At 36.5% G+C, this 23,471-nt stretch overlaps 1 protein-coding gene across 2 annotated transcripts in view; it reads right to left on the bottom strand.

Moving 5' to 3' along the window:
- Positions 1 to 23,471, bottom strand: part of REC114 (REC114 meiotic recombination protein) — a 102,799-nt gene that overhangs the window by 66,991 nt on the left and 12,337 nt on the right. For both annotated transcript variants that reach the window (XM_038580925.1, XM_038580926.1), the window contains exon 2: positions 11,934 to 12,023. In XM_038580925.1, coding sequence (XP_038436853.1) covers positions 11,934 to 12,023 — 90 coding nt within the window. The remainder of the gene's footprint in view (positions 1 to 11,933; positions 12,024 to 23,471) is intronic.

Raw genomic sequence — 23,471 nt, 5'->3', positions numbered from 1 at the left:
ATAGGGGAGGTATGGTGGAGGACGCCCTTCACATGCCTCTTAAACGGGTAGTCAGCAACTTTTCAGGCCAGTACTGCATAGGCGCTGAAGTTTATTTAGATGTGGGAAAGTATAAAAATAGAGCAGAGAAATGCTTTAACTCTTACTAACCCAATTCTCTCTGGAGGGGAGAGAAAAGACCAAAAACAGTGATATAATTGATGCCAATGGTTTAAATGTGGGAAGAGGGTGATGATAAAGTTATGAAGAGCTCCATCTTCCTTGACCCTTCTTGAAAAAGTGGCCAAAGAAAAGACTAGTTCTAATTCGAAGAATTTAACTGTTTTAAATAATTTAAATTTAAATAACTTACAGATTTTAAAAATCTGTGCTAAGTCTCTCAGATGATTCTTAAGCTGAGACTGTGATTTGAACAAGTATTTTTTAAACTAACGGGTTAGTGTTTAAAGTTTTCAGAGTTCACTTAAATAGGAATATAACATTTCCACTGGTAAACAGTAAGACAATTTCTTTTTGAAGAATACTTGGACTGGGCATGAAAAGTTAAAAGGCAAACAGAACCAAATGAACTCCATCATTTCCAGGATGACCCATGTTTCCCAAGGAGACAGAATTAAAATGGTCTCAATACCAGTTTATGGTTTATGTGTTTCAGACATAGTTTTATTTAGGTGAAGACACTTGTGTTGGTTAAAAACCAGTGAAATAAAAAGGAGTGGCTGGAAATAGAGGCTAAAGTCTCAGGAAATTATTTCTAATTTCCCCCATTTGGATATCTTTAGAACATTAGCTTCCTTAGCTTCTAGGTTGGAAGGGAGATGCTGATAAAAAGTGGACTTTTATACATTTACAATTATACATAGAATATGTTTTTAACTTTAGATATATCTCAAAAGGAGTTATGAATTCTACACTTTAAAAAAAGGGTTTGGGAAACAGAAAACAGATGACACTGCACTCTGATCGGGAGCTCCAACACCAGGAGGTAAGGAGTCAACTAGGACCGAGCAAAGGGAGGAGTAATCTTGCACTGAATGGTGACTGGATGAGGGTACAGCAAGGTGCAGAACACTGTGCCCCACAAAAGCTATTCTTTGTCCCCACTCCAAAAAAGGCTCACAGTGCTCAGCCTACATCAGCCCATACTTACCCAAGCTGAAAGAAGAAACAGGGGAAAAAAGGAAAGCACATGAAACCTAGTAAAAAAGAAGCTGCATTCATCAGCTGCTGGGTGTGTATTAAATGTTTGGAGAGATATTATACATCAGTAACAACAACAAACTCTCAATTCTACAACTCAACAACAAGAAAACCCAATCAGAAAATATGCAAAGACTTGAATAGTTATTTCTCCTGCCCAAAAGCCCATGAAGATGTTCAACATCACTAACAAGTAGTGAATGCAAATCAAACCACACTGAGCTATGACCTCACAACAATTATGATGGCTACTATCCAAAAGAAAGAAAGAAAGAAAGAAAGAAAGAAAGAAAGAAAGAAAGAAAGAAAGAAAGAAAGAAAGAAAGAAAGAAAGAAAGAAAGAAAGAAAGAGTAAAATAACAGAAAAGATATATGAAACTAGGAGCTGGTTCTTTGAAAATATATACAATATTAACAAACATTTAGCTAGACTCACCAAGAAAAAAGACTCAAATAAATAAAATTAGAAATAAAAGAGGAAACTATATGACTGATACCACAGAAATACAAAGAATTATGAGCCTACTATGAACCAAATTTGACAACCTAGAAGAAATGGATAAATTCTTAGAAACCTACAACCTACCAAAACTGAATCATAAAGAAAGAGAAAATGTGAACAGATCAACTACTAGTAAAGAAACTTAATCAATACTCAAAACTTCCCCAAAGAGGAAAGTCCAGGACCAGACAGTTTCACTGGTGAATTCTACCAAACATTCAAAGAAGAATTACTACCAATCCTTCTCAAACTCCTCCACAAAAAACAGAAGAGGGAATGCTTCTATATTCATATTATAGGCCAGTATTACCCTGATACCAAATTCAGACAAGGATGCCATAAGAAAAGAAAATTATGGGCCAGTAACATATCTATGATAAAAATATACACAAAAATCCTCAACAAAATATTAACAAACCAAATTCAGCAACACATGAAAAGGATCATATACCATACAAATGAAAATCACAGTGAAATATCACCTTATATCTATTAAAATGGCTATTATCAAAAAGACAAGAAATTACAAGCGTTGGCGACAATACGAAGAAAAGGGAACCTTTGTGTACTGTCGGTAGAAATGTAAGTCGACATAGTCTCTATGAAAAACACTGTGGAGCTTCCTCAATAAATTAAAATTAGACCTACCATATGATCCAGCAATTCTACTTCTGGATATTCTATCTAAAGAAAATGAAAATATATATGTACCCCATAATCATTGCATCATTAATAGCCAACATATGGAATCACCCTTAAGTGTCCATTCAGTGGATGAATGGATGAAGAAAATGTCACACATACACACAATGGGCTATTAATCAGCCATAAAAAAGAATCCTGTCATTTGCAATAACATGGATATACCTAAAAGGAATTACACTAAGTGAAATAAGTCTGACAGAGAAAGACAAATACCATATGACCTCACTTATATGTGGAATCTAAAGCAAAAACAAACCAACAACAACAAAAAAAAAAACAAGCTCACTGATACAGGGAACAGACCAGTGGTTGCCAAAAGTGGATACTGTTGGGGGTGACAGGGTGGGGGCAGGGAATAAGCAAAGGGAGTCAAAAGGTACAAACTTCTAGTTGTAAAATAAATAAGTCATGGAGATGTAATATACATCATGGTGACTACAGTTAATAATACTGTATTGCATATTTGATAGTTGCTAAGAGAATAAATCTTGTAAGTTCTCATCACAAGAAAAATATTTTTTGCAGCTATATAAGATGACATATTAAGTAGATAGTTGTAGTGATCATTTAGCAGTGTATACAAATATCAAATAATTATGTTAACCTTAAACTAATATAACGTTATGTCAGTGACACCTTAACGAAAGAGACAACAACAAAATAACAAGCATTAGAGTAGAAATTGGAACCCTTGTGCAAGCTTAGCTGGGGTATAAAATAGTGTATCCACTGTGGAAAAAAGTATGGCAGTTCCTCAAAAAATTAAGATAGAATTATTATAGGATCCAATATCCCACTTCTAGATATATACTCCAAAAAACTGAAAGCAGGGTCTCATGGAGATATCTATATACCCATGTTCATAGCACTATTAGTCACAAAGGGCAAAAAGTGGAAACAAACTGTCTACTGACAGATAAATGGATAAATAAAATGTGGTATATACATACAATGGAATATTATTCAGCTTTCAAAAGGAAGGAAATTCTGATACTTGTTTCAACTGGATAAACCTTGAGAAAATTACACTAAGTGAAATAAGTCATCACGAAAAGACAAAAACTACATGATTCCACTTGTATGAGGTGCCTAGAGTAGTTACATTCATGGAGATAGAAAGTAGAATGGTTGTTGGCAGGTGATGGGCTGGAAGTAGGGAGCTACTATTTAATGCGTAGAGTTTCAGTTTTGCAAGATTAAAAGACTTCTGGAGATGGACAGTAGTGTTGGCTATACAATACTGTGAATGTACTTAATACCGGTGGACTATACACTTAAAAAGAGTTAAAATGGTTACTATTAAACTATAAAAAGTTTTGTTATGTGTATTTTACCATAATTAAAAACAAATTTTAAAAGCCCAAAATAGGCAAGGGAGAATCTGTTCAAAATGCCAAGACCAGAAAGAGGAAACCATTTGAGCTCAAGTCCAAAGTAGATTGAGGATGGGGCAAAGGTCTCCCTGCCTTGTTGCCATACTAACCCTCCACGAGAAATAATAAGAGAATGGCCCAGTGGTGAGTATGCATGGAGCCCTCTGACAGTGACATCATCACATAAGTGCAGGTGCCAACTGAACAAGCAAAATGGAAACCCATGGTATTACTGTACACCAAGCTAAATTTAATCTAAAACATTAAGATCCTATGGACCTCAACAGGAGATGACAATGAGAAAACTATGAAGTTTAAGGGAAATTATGTTTAAATAGCTGCCAGGTCCAAGCAAAAAACCCAAAGCCTTGTTGGCCTATTTGGATTTCTACAAAAATGTATCACAGAGGGAGCTTTTACTGGGCCATAGCCATCAGTTTCTCTGAAATAAATGACTTTTTCAGGGGTTTGTGCAGCTTCCACAAAGATTTGATAGTATAAATATAGCACATTTTAATCCATGCCAACAAATGGGTTCTTACTAAAACGGAAGTGGCTAAAACTTTCCATAGCTGTTATGTCCCTATCTTTCATGGGAAAAATTCTAAAAATATATCACACCCCAGATTAGCATGAAGGAGGAGGGTATATAAATGTAATACCAACATAAAATTGCAATTAAAATGTGTCATTATTCCAAAAGTGTTTGCTCTTCTGTTGGTTCCTGTGGAACCCAGAAAATACTATGAATAAATTGTATGAACTGATAAAAATTCTTCTTTAATTTATGGGGTCATGTTTTAATATGCATTCTTATTTTTAATCACTTTTAATCACATGTACATTATTTTAAAAATCAAATACTCCTGCAATAAAAGTAGATTCAATATGAGTATCTTAAAAAGTGTATTGCATCAACAGAACTAAAAAGGAAAGAAAGAAAGAAAGAAAGAAAGAAAGAAAGAAAGAAAGAAAGAAAGAAAGAAAGAAAGAAAAAGAAAGAAAGATAGATTGATTCATCTCAATGGATGCAGAAAAAACATTCAACGAAATTCAACTCCTACTCATGATTAAAACTCTCAACAAACTAGAATAGAAGGGAACTTCCTCAATCTTGTAAAGGGTATCTATAAAACCCTCAACACTAACATTACACTTATTGGTGAATAGACTAACTGCTTTCCCCTAAGATCAGGATCAGGAAGGATATCAACTTTCACCATTTCTACTCAACATTGTAAAGGATGTCCTTGCCAGTGTCATGTAGGGGAAAAAAAGGAAGGGAGGCAAGGGGACAGTAGACAGATTAAAAAGAATGTAAAACTGTATTCATAGACCACAGATCATCGATATGGAAAATTCTACAAAACATCTACACAAAAAGCTATAGAACTAATGAGTGTAGCAACATCATAAGATAAAAGATCAATGTGAAAAAAAGTCAGTCGTGTTTCTGTTTCTACATACTAGCAATAAACTACTAGACATTGAGATTTATAAAATTCTATTTACAATAACATAAAAACTATGAAGTATTTGTGGATACATTTAATTAAATATGTATAAGATCTATTCAAAACTTCAAAACACAGCTGAGGAAAAGCATATAAGCAAATGGAATGATGGATATAAATAATTATAACATGTACACAGGTCAGAAGACTCAACATTAAGATGTCAATTCTACCCCAAATGATTTACAGATTCAAAGCAATCACAGTCAAAACTCAAGTGGAGTTGTTTTTTTTTTAATAGGAAAGCTGATTCTAAAATTTATAGGGAAATGCAAATGACCTAAAATAGCCAGAACAACTTTGAAGAAAAACAAATTTGGAAAAATTATACTACCTGCTTCAAAAATTACGACAAAGCTGAAGTAATCAAGACAGTCTCTTCCTAGAATAAGTACTGACATATAGGTCAACAGAACAGAGTCCAGAAATATACCCACATATACATAGCAAAATTGATTTTCACAAAAGTACCAAGGTAATTCAATGAGAAAAGGCTAGTTTTTTCAACAAATAGTGCTGGAACAGTATACCTGCAAAAAAGTTAATCCAGACCCTTAACTCTCACCACACATTAAAAATTCATGGTGCCAGAAGCAGACTCTCGAAGATCCATGATCATATTCCATAATATAGTAAGTTTTCTCAATACCACATTGTCTTAATTGAGGGGAAGAAAGGGCTCTATACAAAATAATAAATATTAGTGTTATTAAATAATGCTAAAAATTTATAATGGATCATAGGCCTAAATGTAAGAGCTAAAACTTCAAAATTTCCAGAAGAAAACAGAAAAAATATTATTGCAATCTTGGAGTTGAAAAAAATTTCTAAAACAGCATAAAAAAGCATGAACCATAAAGAAAAAAAAAAAGACTTCAAAATTTTAGGCTTCTGCTCTTCCAAAGATTTAAACAAAAAGGTAAGCCACAGACTGAGATATATTTGCAGAACATATTTCTGATAAAAGAGTTGTAATAAAAAAGAACTCTTACAATTCAAATATAAAAGACAACTCAAGGGGCAACTGGCTGGCTCAGCTGGTTAAGTGTCAGCCTTTGGCTCAGGTCATGATCCCAGGTTCCTAGAGCACCATCCACCTGGGCTCTCTGCTCAGTGGGGAGCCTGCTTCTCCTGCTCCCTTTGCTGTTCCCCATCTGCCCCTCCCTTTGTGCTCTCTGGCTCGGGCTCGGGCTCTCTCTCTCTCTTTCTCTCTCTCTCTCTGTCAAATAAATAAATAAAATCTTTTTTTTAAAAAAAAGACAACTCAAAAAGATTAAAAGATTTAAACAGGCACTACACTAATAAGACACACAAACAGCAAATACAGGAAAATACAGGAATATGGGAATATGTCATTTTATTGCACTTTGTTTTGTTTTTTTTTAAGATTTTATTTATTTATTCATGAAAGACACACACAGAGAGAGGCAGACACAGGCAGAGGGAAAAGCAGGTTCCATGCAGGGAGCCCGATGTGGGACTCGATCCCGGGACTCCAGGATCATGCTCTGGGCCAAAGGCAGGCGCTAAACCGCTGAGCCACCCAGGGATCCCCTCCACTTTGTTTTTATGCAATACTTAGCTTTTGTGCTTCTCATATACTATTTTTACAAATGGAAGGTTTATGGCAAGCCTGTGCAAAGAAAATCTATTGGTGCGACTGTTCCAACAGCATTTGCTCACCTCATGTCTTTGTGTCACATTTTGGTAATTCTCACAATATTTCAAATTATTTCATTATTACCATAACTGTTAGGATGACCTGTGATCAGTGATTTTTTATATTACTACTGTAATTGTTTTGGGGCGTCATGAGCCACAAGCATTAAAGTAAGACAGCAAACTTAATAAATGTGTGTGGTCTAGCTGCTCTGCTGACCAGCCATTCCCATCTCTCTCCCTCTCCTCAGGCTTCCCTATTCCCTGAGACACAACAATATTGAAATTAGGCCAACTAATAACCCACAATGAAATGGCCTCTAAGTGTTCAAGTAAAAAAGAGTCACAGGTCTCTCACTTCAAAAACTAGAAATGATTAGTGAGGAAGGCATGTTTAAAGCTGGGAGAGGCCACTTGCACCAAACCTGTGGTGCAAACAAGTGGTGCCAAACAAGTTAGCCAAGTTGTGAATGCAAAGGAAAAGTTCTTGAAAGAACACTACTACTTGAGTGAGCACATGAATGATTCAAAAGCAAAATAGTCTTATTGCTGATAGAAAGTTATAGCAATCTAGATAGATCAAACCAGCCACGACATTCCCTTAAGCCAAAGCCTATTCCAGAGCAAGGCCCTAACTCTCTTCAATTCTGTGAAGGCTGAGAAAGGTAAGGAAGCTGCAGAAGTAAAGCCTGAGGCCAGTATAGGTGGTTCAGAAGGTATAAGGGAAGACAGTGTCTCCAGAATATAAAAGTGCAAGGTGAAGCAGCAAGCTATGCAGAAGATCTCTCTCAGATAATGAAGGTGGGCTACACTAAACTACAGATTTTCAGTGTAGATGAGATGGGCTTATATTGGAAGAAGATGCCATGTCAGACTTTCATAGCTTGAGAGGAGAAGCATTTGCCTGGCCCCAAAGCTTCAAAGGACAGGCTGGCTCTGTGACGAGGGGCTAATGCAGCTAGTGACTCGAAGTTGAAGTCAATGTTCATTTATCATCCAGAAATCCTAGGGCCCTTCAGAATTATGGTCAAGCTACTTTACCTGTGTCCCATAAATGGAATAACAAAGCCTGGATGATACATCTTTTTACAACATGGTTTACTGAATATTTTAAGCCCACTGTTGAGACCTACTGCTCAAAGAGATTCCTTTCAATATATTACTGCTCATTGACAATGCACCAGGCCACCCAAGAGCTATTATGGAGATGTGAAGAAGGGGATTCTAGTCTACAGAGAGGATTTTGAGGGGTTCAAGACTTGAATGAAGGCAATAACTGAAATGTTGTGAAGATGAGAAGTGGAATCAGAAGAGGAGTGCATAGATGGGACTGACTTGCAGCAATCTCATGATAGAACTTTAGCAGATGGGGAGTTGCTTCTTATGCATGAGCAAAAAAAAGTAGTTTCTTCAGATGGAAACTGCTTCTGCTGAAGATGCGGTGCAGACTGTTGAAATGACAAAAAGGATTCAGAATATAACATAAGCTTAGTTGACAGAGCAACAGCAGGGTTTGAGAAGATTGGCTCCAATTCTGAAAGGAGTTCTACTGTGGGGAAAATGCTATCAAATGGCATCGCACGCTGCAGAGAAGTTGTTGGTGAAAGGAAGAGTTCATCAATGCAGCGAAGTTTACGGTGGTCTTATTTTAAGAAATTGCCACAGCCACCTCTACCTTCAGCAATTACCACCCAGATCTGTCAGCATCCAGCAGCATTTAGGCAAGACCCCCACCAGCAAAAAGATTATGACTCTGAAAACTCAGATGGTGGTTAGCATTTTTTAGCCACAGAGTATTTCTTAATTATGTACACTGTTTTTTTAAACATAATGTTATGAAAAAATATATGTAATGTTATGGCACCTATAGACCTGACAGACTACAGTGTAGTGTAAACCTAACTTATACATACACTGGGAAACCAAAAAATGCATTTGTTTCACTTCATTGTTATACTCATTTTATTGTGGTAATTTAGTACTTAACCTGCGATATCTCCAAGGTACACCTGTCAACACACAAAAAGTTGTTCAATGTCACTACTCACTATGGGAATGCAAATTAAAACATGTACCATGAGATGCCATGTCATACCCATTAGAACAGTTAAGAAGGTGACAATACCAAATCTCAGTGAGGATATGGAACAACTGGAACCTTCATACATTGTGGGAATGCCGCTTTGAAAAACCAGCTGTGCCATTTCTAATAAACACAGATGTACCATATGACCCAGTGACAGTTCCACTCTTGGGAGTTTATCAGAGAAAAATGAAAACATATGTTCATACAATGACTTGTATACAAATGGTTATACCAGCATCATTTATATTAACCACAAAAATGGAAACAACCCAAATGTCTATCAAAAGGTGAACAGTTAAGCAAATGAGGTTTATAGAGACCAGTGAATACTATTCGGTAGTGAAAAGGCAGAAACAATATGGATGAATTCCATTATGCTAAGTGGAAAAGTAGACACAAAAGACTACATATTATAGGATTTCATTTACAGGAAATTTTAGAGAAGGAAAACAATGCCAACAGAAAGCAGATCTGTTGTTAGGCAGAGGGGACTGATTAAAAAGGGTACAAGTAAACTTTGGGGGTTAATTGTAATGTTCTATATCACAATTGTAGTAGTGGTTACATGACTATATTCATTTATCAAAACATATCAGGGGCTTCCGGGTGGCTCAGTTGGTTAAGCATCCAACTCTTGATTTTGGCTCAGGTCATGATCTCAGGATTGTGAGATCGAGCCCTGCATCAGACTCCGAGCTGGACATGGACCCTGCTTAAGATTCTCTCTCTCCCTCTGTCCCTCCCCATCCCTGCTTGCACACATGTGTATGCTCGCTCTCTCTCAAAAACAAAAACACATCAAATTGAACACTGAAGATAAGTAATTTCATGCAAGTTATACCTCAATAAAAATGAGTTTTAAAAAGTATTTAATAAAAATTTTTAAAAAGTATTATCCAATAGGGGCACCTTACTGGTTCAGTCAGTATAGTGTGGGACTCTTGATCTCAGAGTCATGAGTTCAAGTCCCATAATGGATGTGGACCCTACTTAGAATTTTTTTAAAATGTATCATCCATACATATAAGGTATATACATATATGCAACATGCAACAAACTGCAGAGTTACCATCATATTTCTCAGTAGTGGGTCTTTGGAATTTTATAAACTTAGTTTTGTAACTGCATTGTAAAAATCATTTCATGAGGGATCCCTGAGTGGCTCAGTGGTTCAGCACTTGCCTTTAGCCCAGGGCATGTCCTGAAGTCCTAGGATCGAGTCCCACATCCGGCTCCCTGCACAGAGCCTGTTTTTCTCTCTGCCTGTGTCTCTGCCTCTCTTCTTTCTCTGTGTCTCTCATGAATAAGTAAATAAAATCTTTTTAAAAAATAATTTCATGTATGATACAAAGAAACCTCTATCAGTTTGTAACAACATTTACCACTGGTACAAACATATGGAGTAGACAAAGCACAGAGTGACCGCCTATGTCTAAGGAAGCCAAATTTCCTTAATGTCATCATTCAGCAAAGACTCATAATACCAACAGAGGAGAACTAGCTGTGGGCTAGGCATCCCCCAGTCAACCATCTGGAATATTCTTCATTTGAAGCTGAAGAAGACATCTTATCTTCTACAACTAATACAAGCCCTCACAGCGGTAAATAAAGCAAAAATGATACAACAATTGCTGCAGTTTTAAAAATCACAAAGAACACAAAGAGGTCCCTAACAAGTCACTTCACATTCAAGGATAAGGCTATACTCCACCTAAGCAGAGACATGGGTCATTGCAATGTACATCTGTGGGATGCTACCACCTTAACAGAATGTATAAGGGATTCACAAAAAATTCCTATCTTTTATATGTATAGACCTATTGATTCATGCTGCTTCTCCCCACCAGAATGATGATATTCCACAGTGATAGGGATTTTTGTTTTTGCCGTTTACTTCTAGATTTCTAACATCTAGAATAATGCCTAGCACATAATAATTGCTCAATAAATATGTTCAGTGAATAAATTATGCCTACGTTGATAATCAGTAAATACCTGTATGAATTTATTATGGCTGTATAGATATTGTTCACAAGTAAATAATATAATAATCTTCTCTTCCATGTCTTTTCTTTTAAAGTTCTTTGACTGGAAGTTGTCTTGTATTTTCATTTTTTTTTTAATTTTTAAAGATTTTATTTATTTATTTGACAGAGAGAGTGAGCACAAGCAGGGGGAGCAGCAGAGGGAGCCCTCTGCTGAGCCCTCCTCTCAGCAGGGAGCCCGATGTGGGGCTCAATTCCAGGGCCCTGGGATCATGACTGAACAGAAGGCAGATGCTTAGCCAACTGAGCCACCCAGGCGCCATTTTCATTTTGTTTCTAATACCAATTCAAACATCAACTTTCAAGCAAAATGACTGTTATTTTCTCCCTTTTTTCTTTATTTCAAAATTTTCCTACATTATGTATTTCTTACAAAAATTTCCTACAATGTGTGTATATTCGAATAAAGAAAAAACATACCTCTATAAAATTAGTTTTATAAAGGGCTATGTAAGTTAATAATAGCATGCTTCAAATTTTCCTCTACTTCCTCAAATCTATCCTTCTGCTTATGTTCTTTACCCTCTCTGAAAAACCCTCCATACATTTCTCTATAAATTCAGCCTGTCTCAACCCAATTTCCCCAGTTAGGAATCCTTTATAATACTGGTTAATCTCAATCCTTTGATCCACTTTGACTCTCAAAACAGAACCCTAAACCACTTTTGGTCAGGCAACATTCAGTATATTTTTGTATTTCCCACTGCTACAGAATATTTGATACATGCTTAATTTGCTAAACCTGATGAATTTCTGCGACCCTGAGGACACTTGAGGGTACAAAACTAATGTAAAACTACAAAGATAAAGAAATATATTTTCATATTACACTACATGCATAAAACCTACCAGCAGTGTCTGTCCTTGGGAAATGAAGAAATGACCTGATATAACGATGGTGAGAACAAGATACCCAGATTCTTCATTGGAGTCAAAAACCTTGAAAAAGAAAAAGTGAGAGAAATGTGGATAAGACAATACACTTCTGTAATACTAGTAAATGTATATCTTCTCACGCTGATCTTCCTACTCAGAATGTTCCCTTTAATTCCATTTAATCTGTAATCATTTACTTATATCTTCAAGTTTCTCCTCTATAGGGGCTAACAGTCAACTTTTTAAAAATATAACTAAAACAAATGTTTTGAAATGAAAAATATACTAGTTTAAAAATAAAAGGATGTGGGTCCTGAGCCAACCACTTTTCAGTAACATTTTAATAAGTCATTAATTATCTTTGAGCCTCAATTTTCTTTCTGTAAAATGGGGATAATGCTTTACATTGCTGTCAGACTTTGCAGTCCTTGTTTCTTCAGTCATATAATCCATTTTTACAACCCTCAAAACCTGGTGCTTTCCTTTAGATGAGCTTTATTTAATTCATTAATGCCACTCTTAAAATATGGTGCCCAAACTGACCATAATGTGCTTGGTGTGGTCTAACTATCTCCCATTACTTGCAGTAACACAGCATAATCACATTAACCTTTTGAGGGGATCATCCCATTTGAAGAGTGATCTGATATTGATAAAACCTCCTGAAATTTCATCACTTAGTTGGTAAATCATACTTTCACATTCTTTACCTGAACCCAAATGTAAGATCTTGCATTTATACTCATTATATTTTATCTTGTTAGATTTGGTCTATAGTTTTAGTAGGGAATTGAGGCAATAAAATCAAAATATCAATATTATCAATCAATAATATCAAAATATCAGATACAGAAGAGGATGATTTGGGTCTCAAGTGACTACCCTGTATAGGTGGCTTTAATATACTCAAACATCCTTGCATAAATAAGATGAAATTCTGGATTCACCTCAATGCTCAAAGTTCAAAACAATGAACACATACCTACTCAAGTATATCTTTATAAGGTTACTACATTCTTTTGAGAAATAATATTTTCATAGTTTCATATGTGAGGTTTACAGCTTTATTTTTTTTGTATCTTCTTTTATTGGAGTTTGATTTGCCAACATATAACATAACACCCAGTGCTCACCCCGTCAAGTGCCCACCTCAGTGCCCATCACCCAGTCACCCCATCCCCCCCACCCACTGTCCCTTCCACTACCTCTTGTTCGTTTCCCAGAGTTAAGAGTCTCTCAGGTTTTGTCACCCTCTCTGATCTTTCCCACCTAGCTTTAATGCTCTGTTTAAACTTAAGATTTCCTACTGAGTTTTCCCTAATTTACTTTAAATTCCAACCTTAAAAAAATGCTGTTTTAGATGTCAGGGAAAGTATGCTAAACTCTGCACTTCAATGGTGGTTGCTCTGCATCTTTTCCAGTATTAGGAACTCAGTTATTTGTATGATATTCTTCCTGCCACAGTTTAAATGGACTATCTTGTATGCTTCATGACCACTTAAAATCACAAGGATAGCTAGGAGTCAAGCACAGCTTTTAAAACTAGAGCCTGGTCAACAAATTCTTTGGGAAGCAGTATGTTAGCATGACAGTTTATTTTTTTAGAAATGTAATACAGGGATCCCTGGGTGGCGCAGCGGTTTGGCGCCTGCCTTTGGCTCAGGGCGCGATCCTGGAGACCCGGGATCGAATCCCACGTCGGGCTCCCGGTGCATGGAGCCTGCTTCTCCCTCTGCCTATGTCTCTGCCTCTCTCTCTCTCTCTGTGTGACTATCATAAATAAATTTTTAAAATGTAATATATATTCCAAAAATATCCCAAAAAGTGTCTCATACTTAAATGTACAACTCAGTGAACGATGATAAAGCAAATACATAATAATCATCACCCAGGTGAAGAAACAGAAAACACTGCCAACCTTCCAGAAGGTACCTTAGTCCGGTCTCCCAATCATTACCAGCTCCCTCCTTCCCTTAAGATAGCCTGACTTCTAAACACCATAGTTTAGCTTTATTTGCATGAAGAAATCATACAGAAAGAATTATTTTCTGCCTGGCTTCCTCAATATTGTTGCACGTACCTAAGTTCATTAATTTTCAATATTATAGAATACCATTCAACGATGACATCACAATTTTCTTTTCCATTCTTTTGTTGACGAATACTGTTTTCCAGTTCAGGTCAACCATAAATAATGCTGTTATAAACATTTTTATGTATGTTTTTGTTGGCCAGAAACACTCATTATGGACACCAAGTCTTTTCAAATTATTTTACCATTTTTTCAAATGGTGACTAATGACTTCTACGAGAATCCCAGTAGACTTCTTCCCTGCTCTTCAAACTGCTACATCTAATTGCCCACTCATGATCTCCACTTATAGGCCCAACAGTCATCTCAAAATTAACAGCCTTCCTATTCATTCATTTATTCATTCAATATTTCCAAAGTGTCAAGCAAGTGACATCTGTTGCCTATCACTAGGAGTAGAAATCCAAATATTTCTGCCCATTGTATCTTGGTACTGGAGCCACTGTGGTAAATACAACACAGTCAAACACTGGGTGGAACAGCACTTTGCTCACTTAGGGAAGAAACAGAGCAAGATCAGTCAGCATCAGTAGTGGGGGTCAGTTGCCTCTGCACAGGAGAGAGCAGGTCCCTCTTGGCAACTACAGAGAGCACAACAGGCCTGTGTTCCCCTCTCCTGTGCTGCACAGAAGGAACCCATTCCCTCCCCAACAGGACAGATATAGTGGTGGGGATAGCCTGGTGCCATATGATACTCAAGCAGAACAAAGGCACATAGGCTGTGAGGACTCTGTCTCTTGGTAAAGCAAGTGCTCTGGGCTTCAGGGCCATTCTTATGGTCGTGGCCAAGAGGGGCTGAAAGACTGCACATACAAGCCTGCCTTTCCCAATACAAAGCACCTACCATGTACCAAGTTGTTGTAGACATTTGACTCCCACAGTTTCCACATCAGAGAATGTACCTTTATCCTTTTATTTCCTTAGGCCAGCTGTAGAATCATTCTTGAATCCTCTCTTTTCCTCATACCCATAGCCAGCCAATCCATCAGTACATCCTTCATGTCTATCTTCAAAATACTCAGAATCTAACCATTTCTCACAGGTCTAAGTATGGGCTAAGTTATCATCTCTCTCGTTGGATTATCATGATAACCTCCTCACTGGCTTTTCCTTTGTGTTCTTGCTCCCCCTCCCACACAGTTTATTCTCAATATAGTAAGCTAGAGTGATCCTTTTAAACCTGAAGTGAGATCATGTCATTTCCAACTCAAAGCTCTGCAGTTCAAAGCCCTGCATCTCATTGAGAAACTGATGCAAACTACTCCACAAACCAGCCTCCATTGCCCCTCTCCTCTCATCATCCCCTTGTGTATTCTGCTCCCTCCACATGGCCTCCTCGCTGCTCCTTGAACTCACTAGGCAAATTCATGATTATAAACCTCAGGGATTTTACAATCCCATTTTATATGAAATTCTCTTCTCTTAAATTCACATGACTCACTCCTTGATTTTCTCCTTGTCTTTGCTTAAATATGTCTTTTCAGGTAACACCTTTCCTGACCATCCTACTGAAAACTGCCACCAATTCCTTACATTACCCAAAACAGATCACTCCTATTCCCTTTTTTTTTTCCTATTCCTTTTTCTAGCTTTGTTTTCCTCCATAGTTCTTTCCACTTTTGTTACTTTATATTTACCTGTTATCTATTTACCTATCTTTTTAAAGAGGTAATTGATAAATGGGATTATAAACAATATTCACTTAAACTGAAAGGCAGAATAAGAATAAATAGGAAACAAAGAATAGATGGGACAAATACAAAACAAATAGGGGATCCCTGGGTGGCTCAGCGGTTTAGCGCCTGCCTTTGGCAAAGGGCGCGATCCTGGAGTCCCGGGATCGAGTCCCACGTTGGGCTCCCTGCATGGAGCCTGCTTCTCCCTCCTCCTGTGTCTCTGCCTCTCTCTCTCTGTCTCTCTCTCTATGTCTATCATAAATAAATAAATAAATCTTTTAAAAAAATAGTAAGATTATAGACTTAGGCCAACCCTATCAATGATTGCATTAAGTGTAAATGACTTAAATACCCCCAATAAAAGGCAATCTGATGACAGGACAAGATGTGACTGTACACAGCTCATAAGAAATGCATTTTAAATATAAAAATAGGGGATCCCTGGGTGGTGCAGCGGTTTAGCGCCTGCCTTTGGCCCAGGGTGCGATCCTGGAGACCCGGGATAGAGTCCCACGTCGGGCTCCCAGTGCATGGAGCCTATTTCTCCCTCTGCCTATGTCTCTGCCTCTTTCTCTGTGACTATCATTAAATAAATAAATAAATAAATAAATAAATAAATAAATAAATAAATAAATAAGTAAGAACAGGTTAAAAACAAAAGAGTGAGAAAAACATATACCACCTTGTGGCAAATACCAGCCAAAAGAATGCTGGAGTATCTATATTAACATTGTGCAAGAGTACCAAAAGGTATGAAGAAAGTCATTTCATAGTGATAAAGGGTGAAGTTAATTAAGAGACACAATTATCCTAAACATTTATGTCCCCAATAACAGAGCTTAAACATACATGAAGCAATAGTTGATAGAACTGTATGGGAAAATAGATAAATCCACAATTATAGTCTGAGATGTCAATATCCCTCTCTCAATAACTGATGGAACAAGTACATAGAAAATCAGTAAATATATAGTAGACTTGAACAACATTATCAACCAACATAACCTCATTGACATAGAACATTTCACCCAATACCAGCAAAATACACGTTCTTCTCAAGTATATAAAGAAAGATCATTTCCCAAGATAGACAAAGTTCTGGACCATAAAAATCAGTCTTGGTAAATGTTTAGGTATATTCTCTTAGAAAACTAAATTAGAAAACTAAATTTCTAACTAAATTAGAAAACATTATATGGTTTCATTCATAAGGGGAATATAACAAATAGTGAAAGGGATTATAGGGGAAAGAAGAGAAAATGAGTGGGAAATATCAGAGAGGGAGACAGAAGATGAGAGACTCCTCACTCTGGGAAATGAACAAGGGGTAGTGGAAGGGGAGGCGGCCGGGGGGATGGGGTGACTGGGTGATGGGCACTGAGGAGGGCACTTGATGGGATGAGCACTGGGTGTTATACTATATGTTGGCAAATCAAACCTCAATAATATATATATATATATATATATTAGAAAAAAAGAACAAGACAACAATATTAGCTCTCACCACTCCTATTCAACATTATTCTGGAGGTTCTAACCATTGTAATCAGGCAAGAAAAAGAAATAAAACATTGGACTGGGAAGAAAGAAGTAAAACTGTCTTAATTCAAACAACATTATCATTTATGTAGACAATCCAATAGATTTTCCTCAAATAAATGAATTTTAGAAAGGCTGCAAGATATAAGACCAATAAATGAAAACCAATAAATGAAGACCAATAAATAAATTTACACGAATTAGTAAAGAATAACTAGAATTTGAATTTTTAAAATATCTAAATTAATGACAGCATCAAAAATATTAAATACTTAGGGATAAATATAACAAAAAAGTGAAAGATCTGAACACTGAAAACTGACAAATTTAAGAACACATAAATATATGGAGAGGGATATTTTGTTCATGAATAGGAACATTCAGTAAGAATGCTGAGGTGGGCAGAATAATGGTTCCTCAAAGATTTCCATGTCCTAATCCCTGGAACCTGTGAATATATCTTATGTGGCAAAGGTGACTTTGCAGAGGTAATTCAGGTTAAGGATCTTGAGATGGGAAAGTAGCCAGGATTATCCAGGCGAGCCCAATAAAATCACAAGGGTTCTTGTAAGGGAAAGAGGGAAGCAGAAGAGTCAGAGAAGGAAATGTGACTGCTTTGAAGACAGAAGGCAGTAGTACAAGGTAAGGAATTCAGGCAGCCTCTAGAGGCTAGAACAGGCAAGAAATATTCTCCCCTAGAGCCTCTGGAAAGAATGCAGCCCTGCTGATACCTTAATTTTAGCCCTATTAGGACCAAGTTCTGATTACTAAGTGTCAGAATTATAAACCGATAAGTTTGAGTTGTCTTAAACCACTAAGTTTGTGGAAAATTGTTACAGCAGCAATAATCAAAATTCTAAATTATTCTGTAGAGATTAAAGACACTATTTATCAAGCACTTGTTTTTTACACATTCATCTGGGAAACTCCCAGTTAAAACATTGGCCCACATATATGCAGACTTAACCATATGTAGTTCAAGAATAGCTCACAAAGATCTAATAGACTTCAAGTCTGCTTAATGCAAAGCATTAAGCAGTTTCCTGTCTACAACCCTTTCTTAGTACACAGTTCGAGTCAATCCTGTGGTACAACATTCTTCTGCATTTAAACTAGATTCAAAATAAACAATGATAGCACAGGGATTGTAAAGACAAACAGATCTGAGTTACTCCAATGCTGTCATTTTATCGGACCTCTTGGTATTCACATTTGTGTTCAAAATTTTAAATGAAAAAAAAATTTTGAATGAAACAAGAGTGCAAGCAACAAGATGGAACATTTTTGTTAAAGTGCAAATTTTAGTTTACATTCAAAATATTTACTAAACTTGAATAGTACCCTTAACATTATTTTTAAATTATTAAATGTTTTCAAACTAAAGAACAAAAAAGAGAATAAAGCAGTAATTTTATCATTAGTTGCCGAAATTGTACCAATGGAGATTCAGATTTTTTAACCGCTTAGTTTGTGGGTAATTAATTATATAAAATATCAGCCTCTAAGGAAAGAATCAAAGTTCAGAAGTTAACTTGACGTAAAAACAATTGGCTAAAGAGTTACGCTTTTTTCCTGCCTTATACTATAATGTGTATTTCCCCTTTCTTATTTATTTTACTGCCATGATTACAATGAAATTCAATAAAAGTGTTTCCTATTCTCTCTGCTCAGCAGGAAGCTGCTTCTCCTCTCCTCCCACTCTCTATCTCTGTTATCTCTGTCTCTCTCTCTCTCTCTCTTAAAAAAATAAATCAAATCTTTAAAAAAAAAGTTCCCTATCTACATAATAAATGAATAATTTCACTTGTGGAAATTTTATAAAAATAATGTCATCATTTAGGGGAGTGGAATTTTTTGTTTTCATTTTTTTTCACTTAAATTCAATTTGCCAACATATAACACCCAATGCTCATCACATCACGTGCCTTCCTTAGTGCCCATCACCCTATTATCCCATCCACCTCCCTGTCAGCAACCCTCTGTTTATTTTCCAGAGTCAAGAGTCTCTCGTGGTTTGTCTTCCTAATATTTTCTCCATTCAGTTTCCCCTCCTTCCCTGATGGTTTCTTTCACTATTTCTTATATTTCACATATTAGTGAAACTATATAATTGTCTTTCTCTAATTGATTTATTTCACTCAGCAAATACCTCCCAGTTCCATCCACATCAATGTAAATAGTAGATGTTCATCCTTTCTGATGGCTGAGTAACATTACATTGTGTATATAGACCACATATTCTTTATCCATTCATCTGTCAAAGGACATCTCAATTCCTCCACAGTTTGGCTAGTGGACATTGCCACTACAAACATTGGGGCGTCCTGTTATTTCACTACATCTGTTTCTTTGGGGTAAATACCCAGTAATGCAATTGGTGGGTCATAGAGTAGCTCTATTTTTAACTTCCTGAGGAACCACTGTTTTCCAGAGTGGCTGCACCAGTTTGCATTCCCACCAACAGTGCAAGAGGGTTCCCCCTTCTCTACATCCTCTCCAACATTTATTGTTTCCTGTCTCATTAATTTTAGCCATTCTCATTGGTGTAAAGCAGTATCTCATTGTGGTTTTGATTTGTATTTCCCTGATGACCAGTGATGTGGAACATTTTTTCATGTTCTTGTTGGCCATGTGTAGGTCTTCTTTGGAGAAATACCTATTCATAGCTTCCTCCCATTTCTTGACTGGATTCTTTGTTTGTAGGGTGTTGAGTTTGAGAAGTTCTTTATATATCTTGGATGCTAGCCCTTTACCTGATATGTCATTTGCAAATATCTTCTCCCATTCTAGGGGAGTGGAATATTAAAAAAAAAATTATCCATTCTGGGTGTCAGATGCTCTACACACATCACTTAACATAATAAGTAAATCACTTAGTATATATTGGAAAGTACGGCTGGTAGGAAAACAATAAAGCAGGGAAAGGGATCAGGAGTGTAAAACAGGGTATGAAAGCTATAATATACATAGGCTAGTCAGGGTAGGCATCAGAGAGAAGATGAGGCTTGAACAAAAATTTGAAGGCATGAGAGGGTTAACCAGATATCTGGGAATTCAATACTTACTATTTTTCAGATATTTGTTGCAATCCTTCATCTAAAAGATCTTTATAGTATGTTCTTACACTTTGAAAATATCTAATTAGAGGGACACCTGGGTGGCTCAGCGGTTGAGTGTCTGCCTTTGGCTCAGGGCATGATCCTGGATTCCTGGGATTGAGTCCCATATCAGGCTCCCTGCATGGAGCCTGCTTCTCCCTCTGCCTGTGTCTCTGCCTCTCTCTCTTTCTGTGTCTCTCATGAGTAAATAAAATCTTTTAAAAAAATATATCTAATTAGAGACTTCCAAGGAGGTTAGGAAAAATGGTAGCTTGCATCCTTGCAGTGTTCCCTTCTCACATCCAAACCAAAAACCAATAACCTCTCTTTGAGCAGTTACTAAGATTCAGCATCCAAATGAGCCAGAAGGATGGGTTGAGATCTTAGGATCCAGATTAAAAAAGAGATGGCATATTTTCTCTACCCTCAAGAGAAAGGAAACCCTCATTTGAGCAAAGAACCCAAGGACAAAGATAGGAATGTCCCAGTTCTTGGGAAAGAACCTAACTCCTAGAAACTGGTAGACCCTCAAAAAGAAGGATACTAGCCTTTTTACTCTAAAATTCCTACTGGCCACCCAGCCTCTAAGATGTCACCATGAAGCTGGACAACTTACCTAGCTGAGTCCTTCCTACTCCTTTACAGAAGGCCCAGAAGGCTGACACTCATGTACCTCCCAACACTTACCGCTTATGATATGTATTCACTGTTGGGCTTGAGCCACAAGGGTAAAAAAAGCATTAAGTTAGAAAAAGGAAAATAACAATATACTCAGTAGGCTAAAGTAATGAAGAACAAACAGAAAACCCAGAATAGGTGGCTCCTAGTGGAACAAAACTGCCAAAGGAGATTTTATATATATATATATATATATATATATATAAATAATTAACACTTAAGCAGAGTCTTGGAGCTAAATATATGCCTTATAAATATAAAAACTAAGGAAAAAACTCAATAGTTTAATTGAAGAACTGGATGGACATTGTTGAAACCAAATTAATGGTCTGAAAAAACAAGTAGGAGAAATATTTAGAAACACAGAGCAGAACTACAAAGAGGAAGAATTCATGTGTACCAGATAAGACAGTGTGGAGCAACAATTCAGATCCAGAACAAATGTTAAGGATAACAGATAAGTGGAAGGGGAGAAAGAGACTGAGGAAAGGCAATGATTCAATAAGCAAGAACTATCCCATGACTGCAGAAAGGCCTGAGACAGATACAAGGGGTTTAAATCCCAGGCATTGATGGTGAGGGTGGGGCAATCAAAACACTAAACACATCCTGATAAAAATCCTGAATTGAATGGATAGAGGAAGATCTTAAAAGCTTCCAGTCTTAAAAATAAAAAACTCACTGTCTAGGGACACTTGGGTGGCTCAGTGGCTGAGCGTCTGCCTTCAGCCCAGGATGTGATCCCAGGGTCCCAGGATCAAGTCCTGCATCAGGCCCCCTCCTTGGAAAGCCTGCTTCTCTTTCTGCCTATGTCTCTGTCTCTCTCTCTCTCTCTCTCTGTCTCTCATGAATAAATAAATAAAATCTTAAAAAAGAAAAAGTCACTGTCCAGCACTAGAGGATTCTAAAAAAAAATTTTAAGCAGTAAATGAAGGCAAAGAATTAAGTATTTATCCTAACTCTCCTATACAAACCAATCATCAGCTAAAGTAGCAGATATGAAGAACTTTTTCTTTACTTCTGTAAAGAATATGAAATATTTTTATATTCCAAATAATAAATTAAGAAAAAAAGATAAAATTAGGATATCACCTTCTGCATTCCTAATCAACGGCTCTAGAGTTCCAGGTTATAGGTTCTAGCTATAACAACACAAAGAGAAATAAACAGGTACTACATATTTCCAATAGGAAGAAAACCAAACCCCCTTTAAGTACGGTTGCCAAAAAAACAAAAACAAAAAACCCAAGCTGAACTTGATCAAATACCTAGCTTCAATTATCAATTCACAAGAAATACAAAGGCCAAAGAATCACCTTAACTGCACCACAGAGATGCAGTCAGCAAAATCCACACCATCAGAAACTCTATAGAAGCTGTTTTGTTTTTTTTTTTTTTTTTTTCTCCCAACAAATTGCAAGGAAGGGAGAAAGATGGGTCAGGGAAACATATCAAAGAAAACTTAAAAATTAAAAGATATACCAATCACAATGGATGGTTCTGTTGAAAGAGAATTATGACAATTAAAAGACTATTCAAAATCTGAACACAGCATATTTGATAATATTAAGGAACTTTTTAGGGCAAAAATGGTATTATGAGTAAGTCTTTACCTTCTAGAAATAACTGAAATAATTGATGAAATGGTATGATGTCTTAGATTTGCTTCAAAATAACAAAATGGACGAGGATAGGATATAGATGAAACCAGGCTAGTCATGAGCTGATGACTGTTGAAGCTGGTAATACATACATGTTGGACTACTACACTATCTTTGATTATGTTTTAATTTCTTTATAACAAAAAGTTTTACAAGAGGCTTCCATTTTCTTTGTTGATTAGGTAAAAGTATGGTTAAATAAAGGTATTCAGCATACTGAGAAGGACAAAGATTCTACATGCACTGTCTTAACAAATTCCAAATACCATAATGCCTAATATAATCCAGGTGTTTGAGGGAAAAAATTACTTATTTCAGGTTCTTGGGAAATACTTCTAATGAGTGATGATTTATCATTTTATTAGAATGTTCACATTAGCACAATATGGAAAGCTCAAAGAAAAATGTTATTTCTAATGACCAAGTCATCACAGAAAAATATTAATTTAAAGGTGTCAGAGGAAACATTTATCATATTTATATCTTCTTTCTGGTTCCTAATCTAACTGTGGCTTAAGATTCAGGTAATAAAAAAAGTATGTATGGTATTGTCATAAAAACAAACACACGGACCAATGGAACAGAATCGAGAACACAGAAATAAACCCATTCATATACAGTCAACTAATACTTGACAAGGGAGCCAAGAAGACTCAATGGAAAAAAAGATAGTCTCTTCAATACACAGTGCTGGGAAAACTGGATATTCACACATGAAACTATGAAACTAGTCCCCCATTTTACATCACTCACAAAAATTAACTCAA

This window comes from Canis lupus, chromosome 30, assembly GCF_011100685.1.
Source record: "Canis lupus familiaris isolate Mischka breed German Shepherd chromosome 30, alternate assembly UU_Cfam_GSD_1.0, whole genome shotgun sequence".
In the NCBI taxonomy this organism is placed as follows: domain Eukaryota; kingdom Metazoa; phylum Chordata; class Mammalia; order Carnivora; family Canidae; genus Canis; species Canis lupus.
The sequence above is the reverse complement of the archived record's forward strand: the minus strand, read 5'-3'. Positions and strand labels throughout refer to the sequence as shown.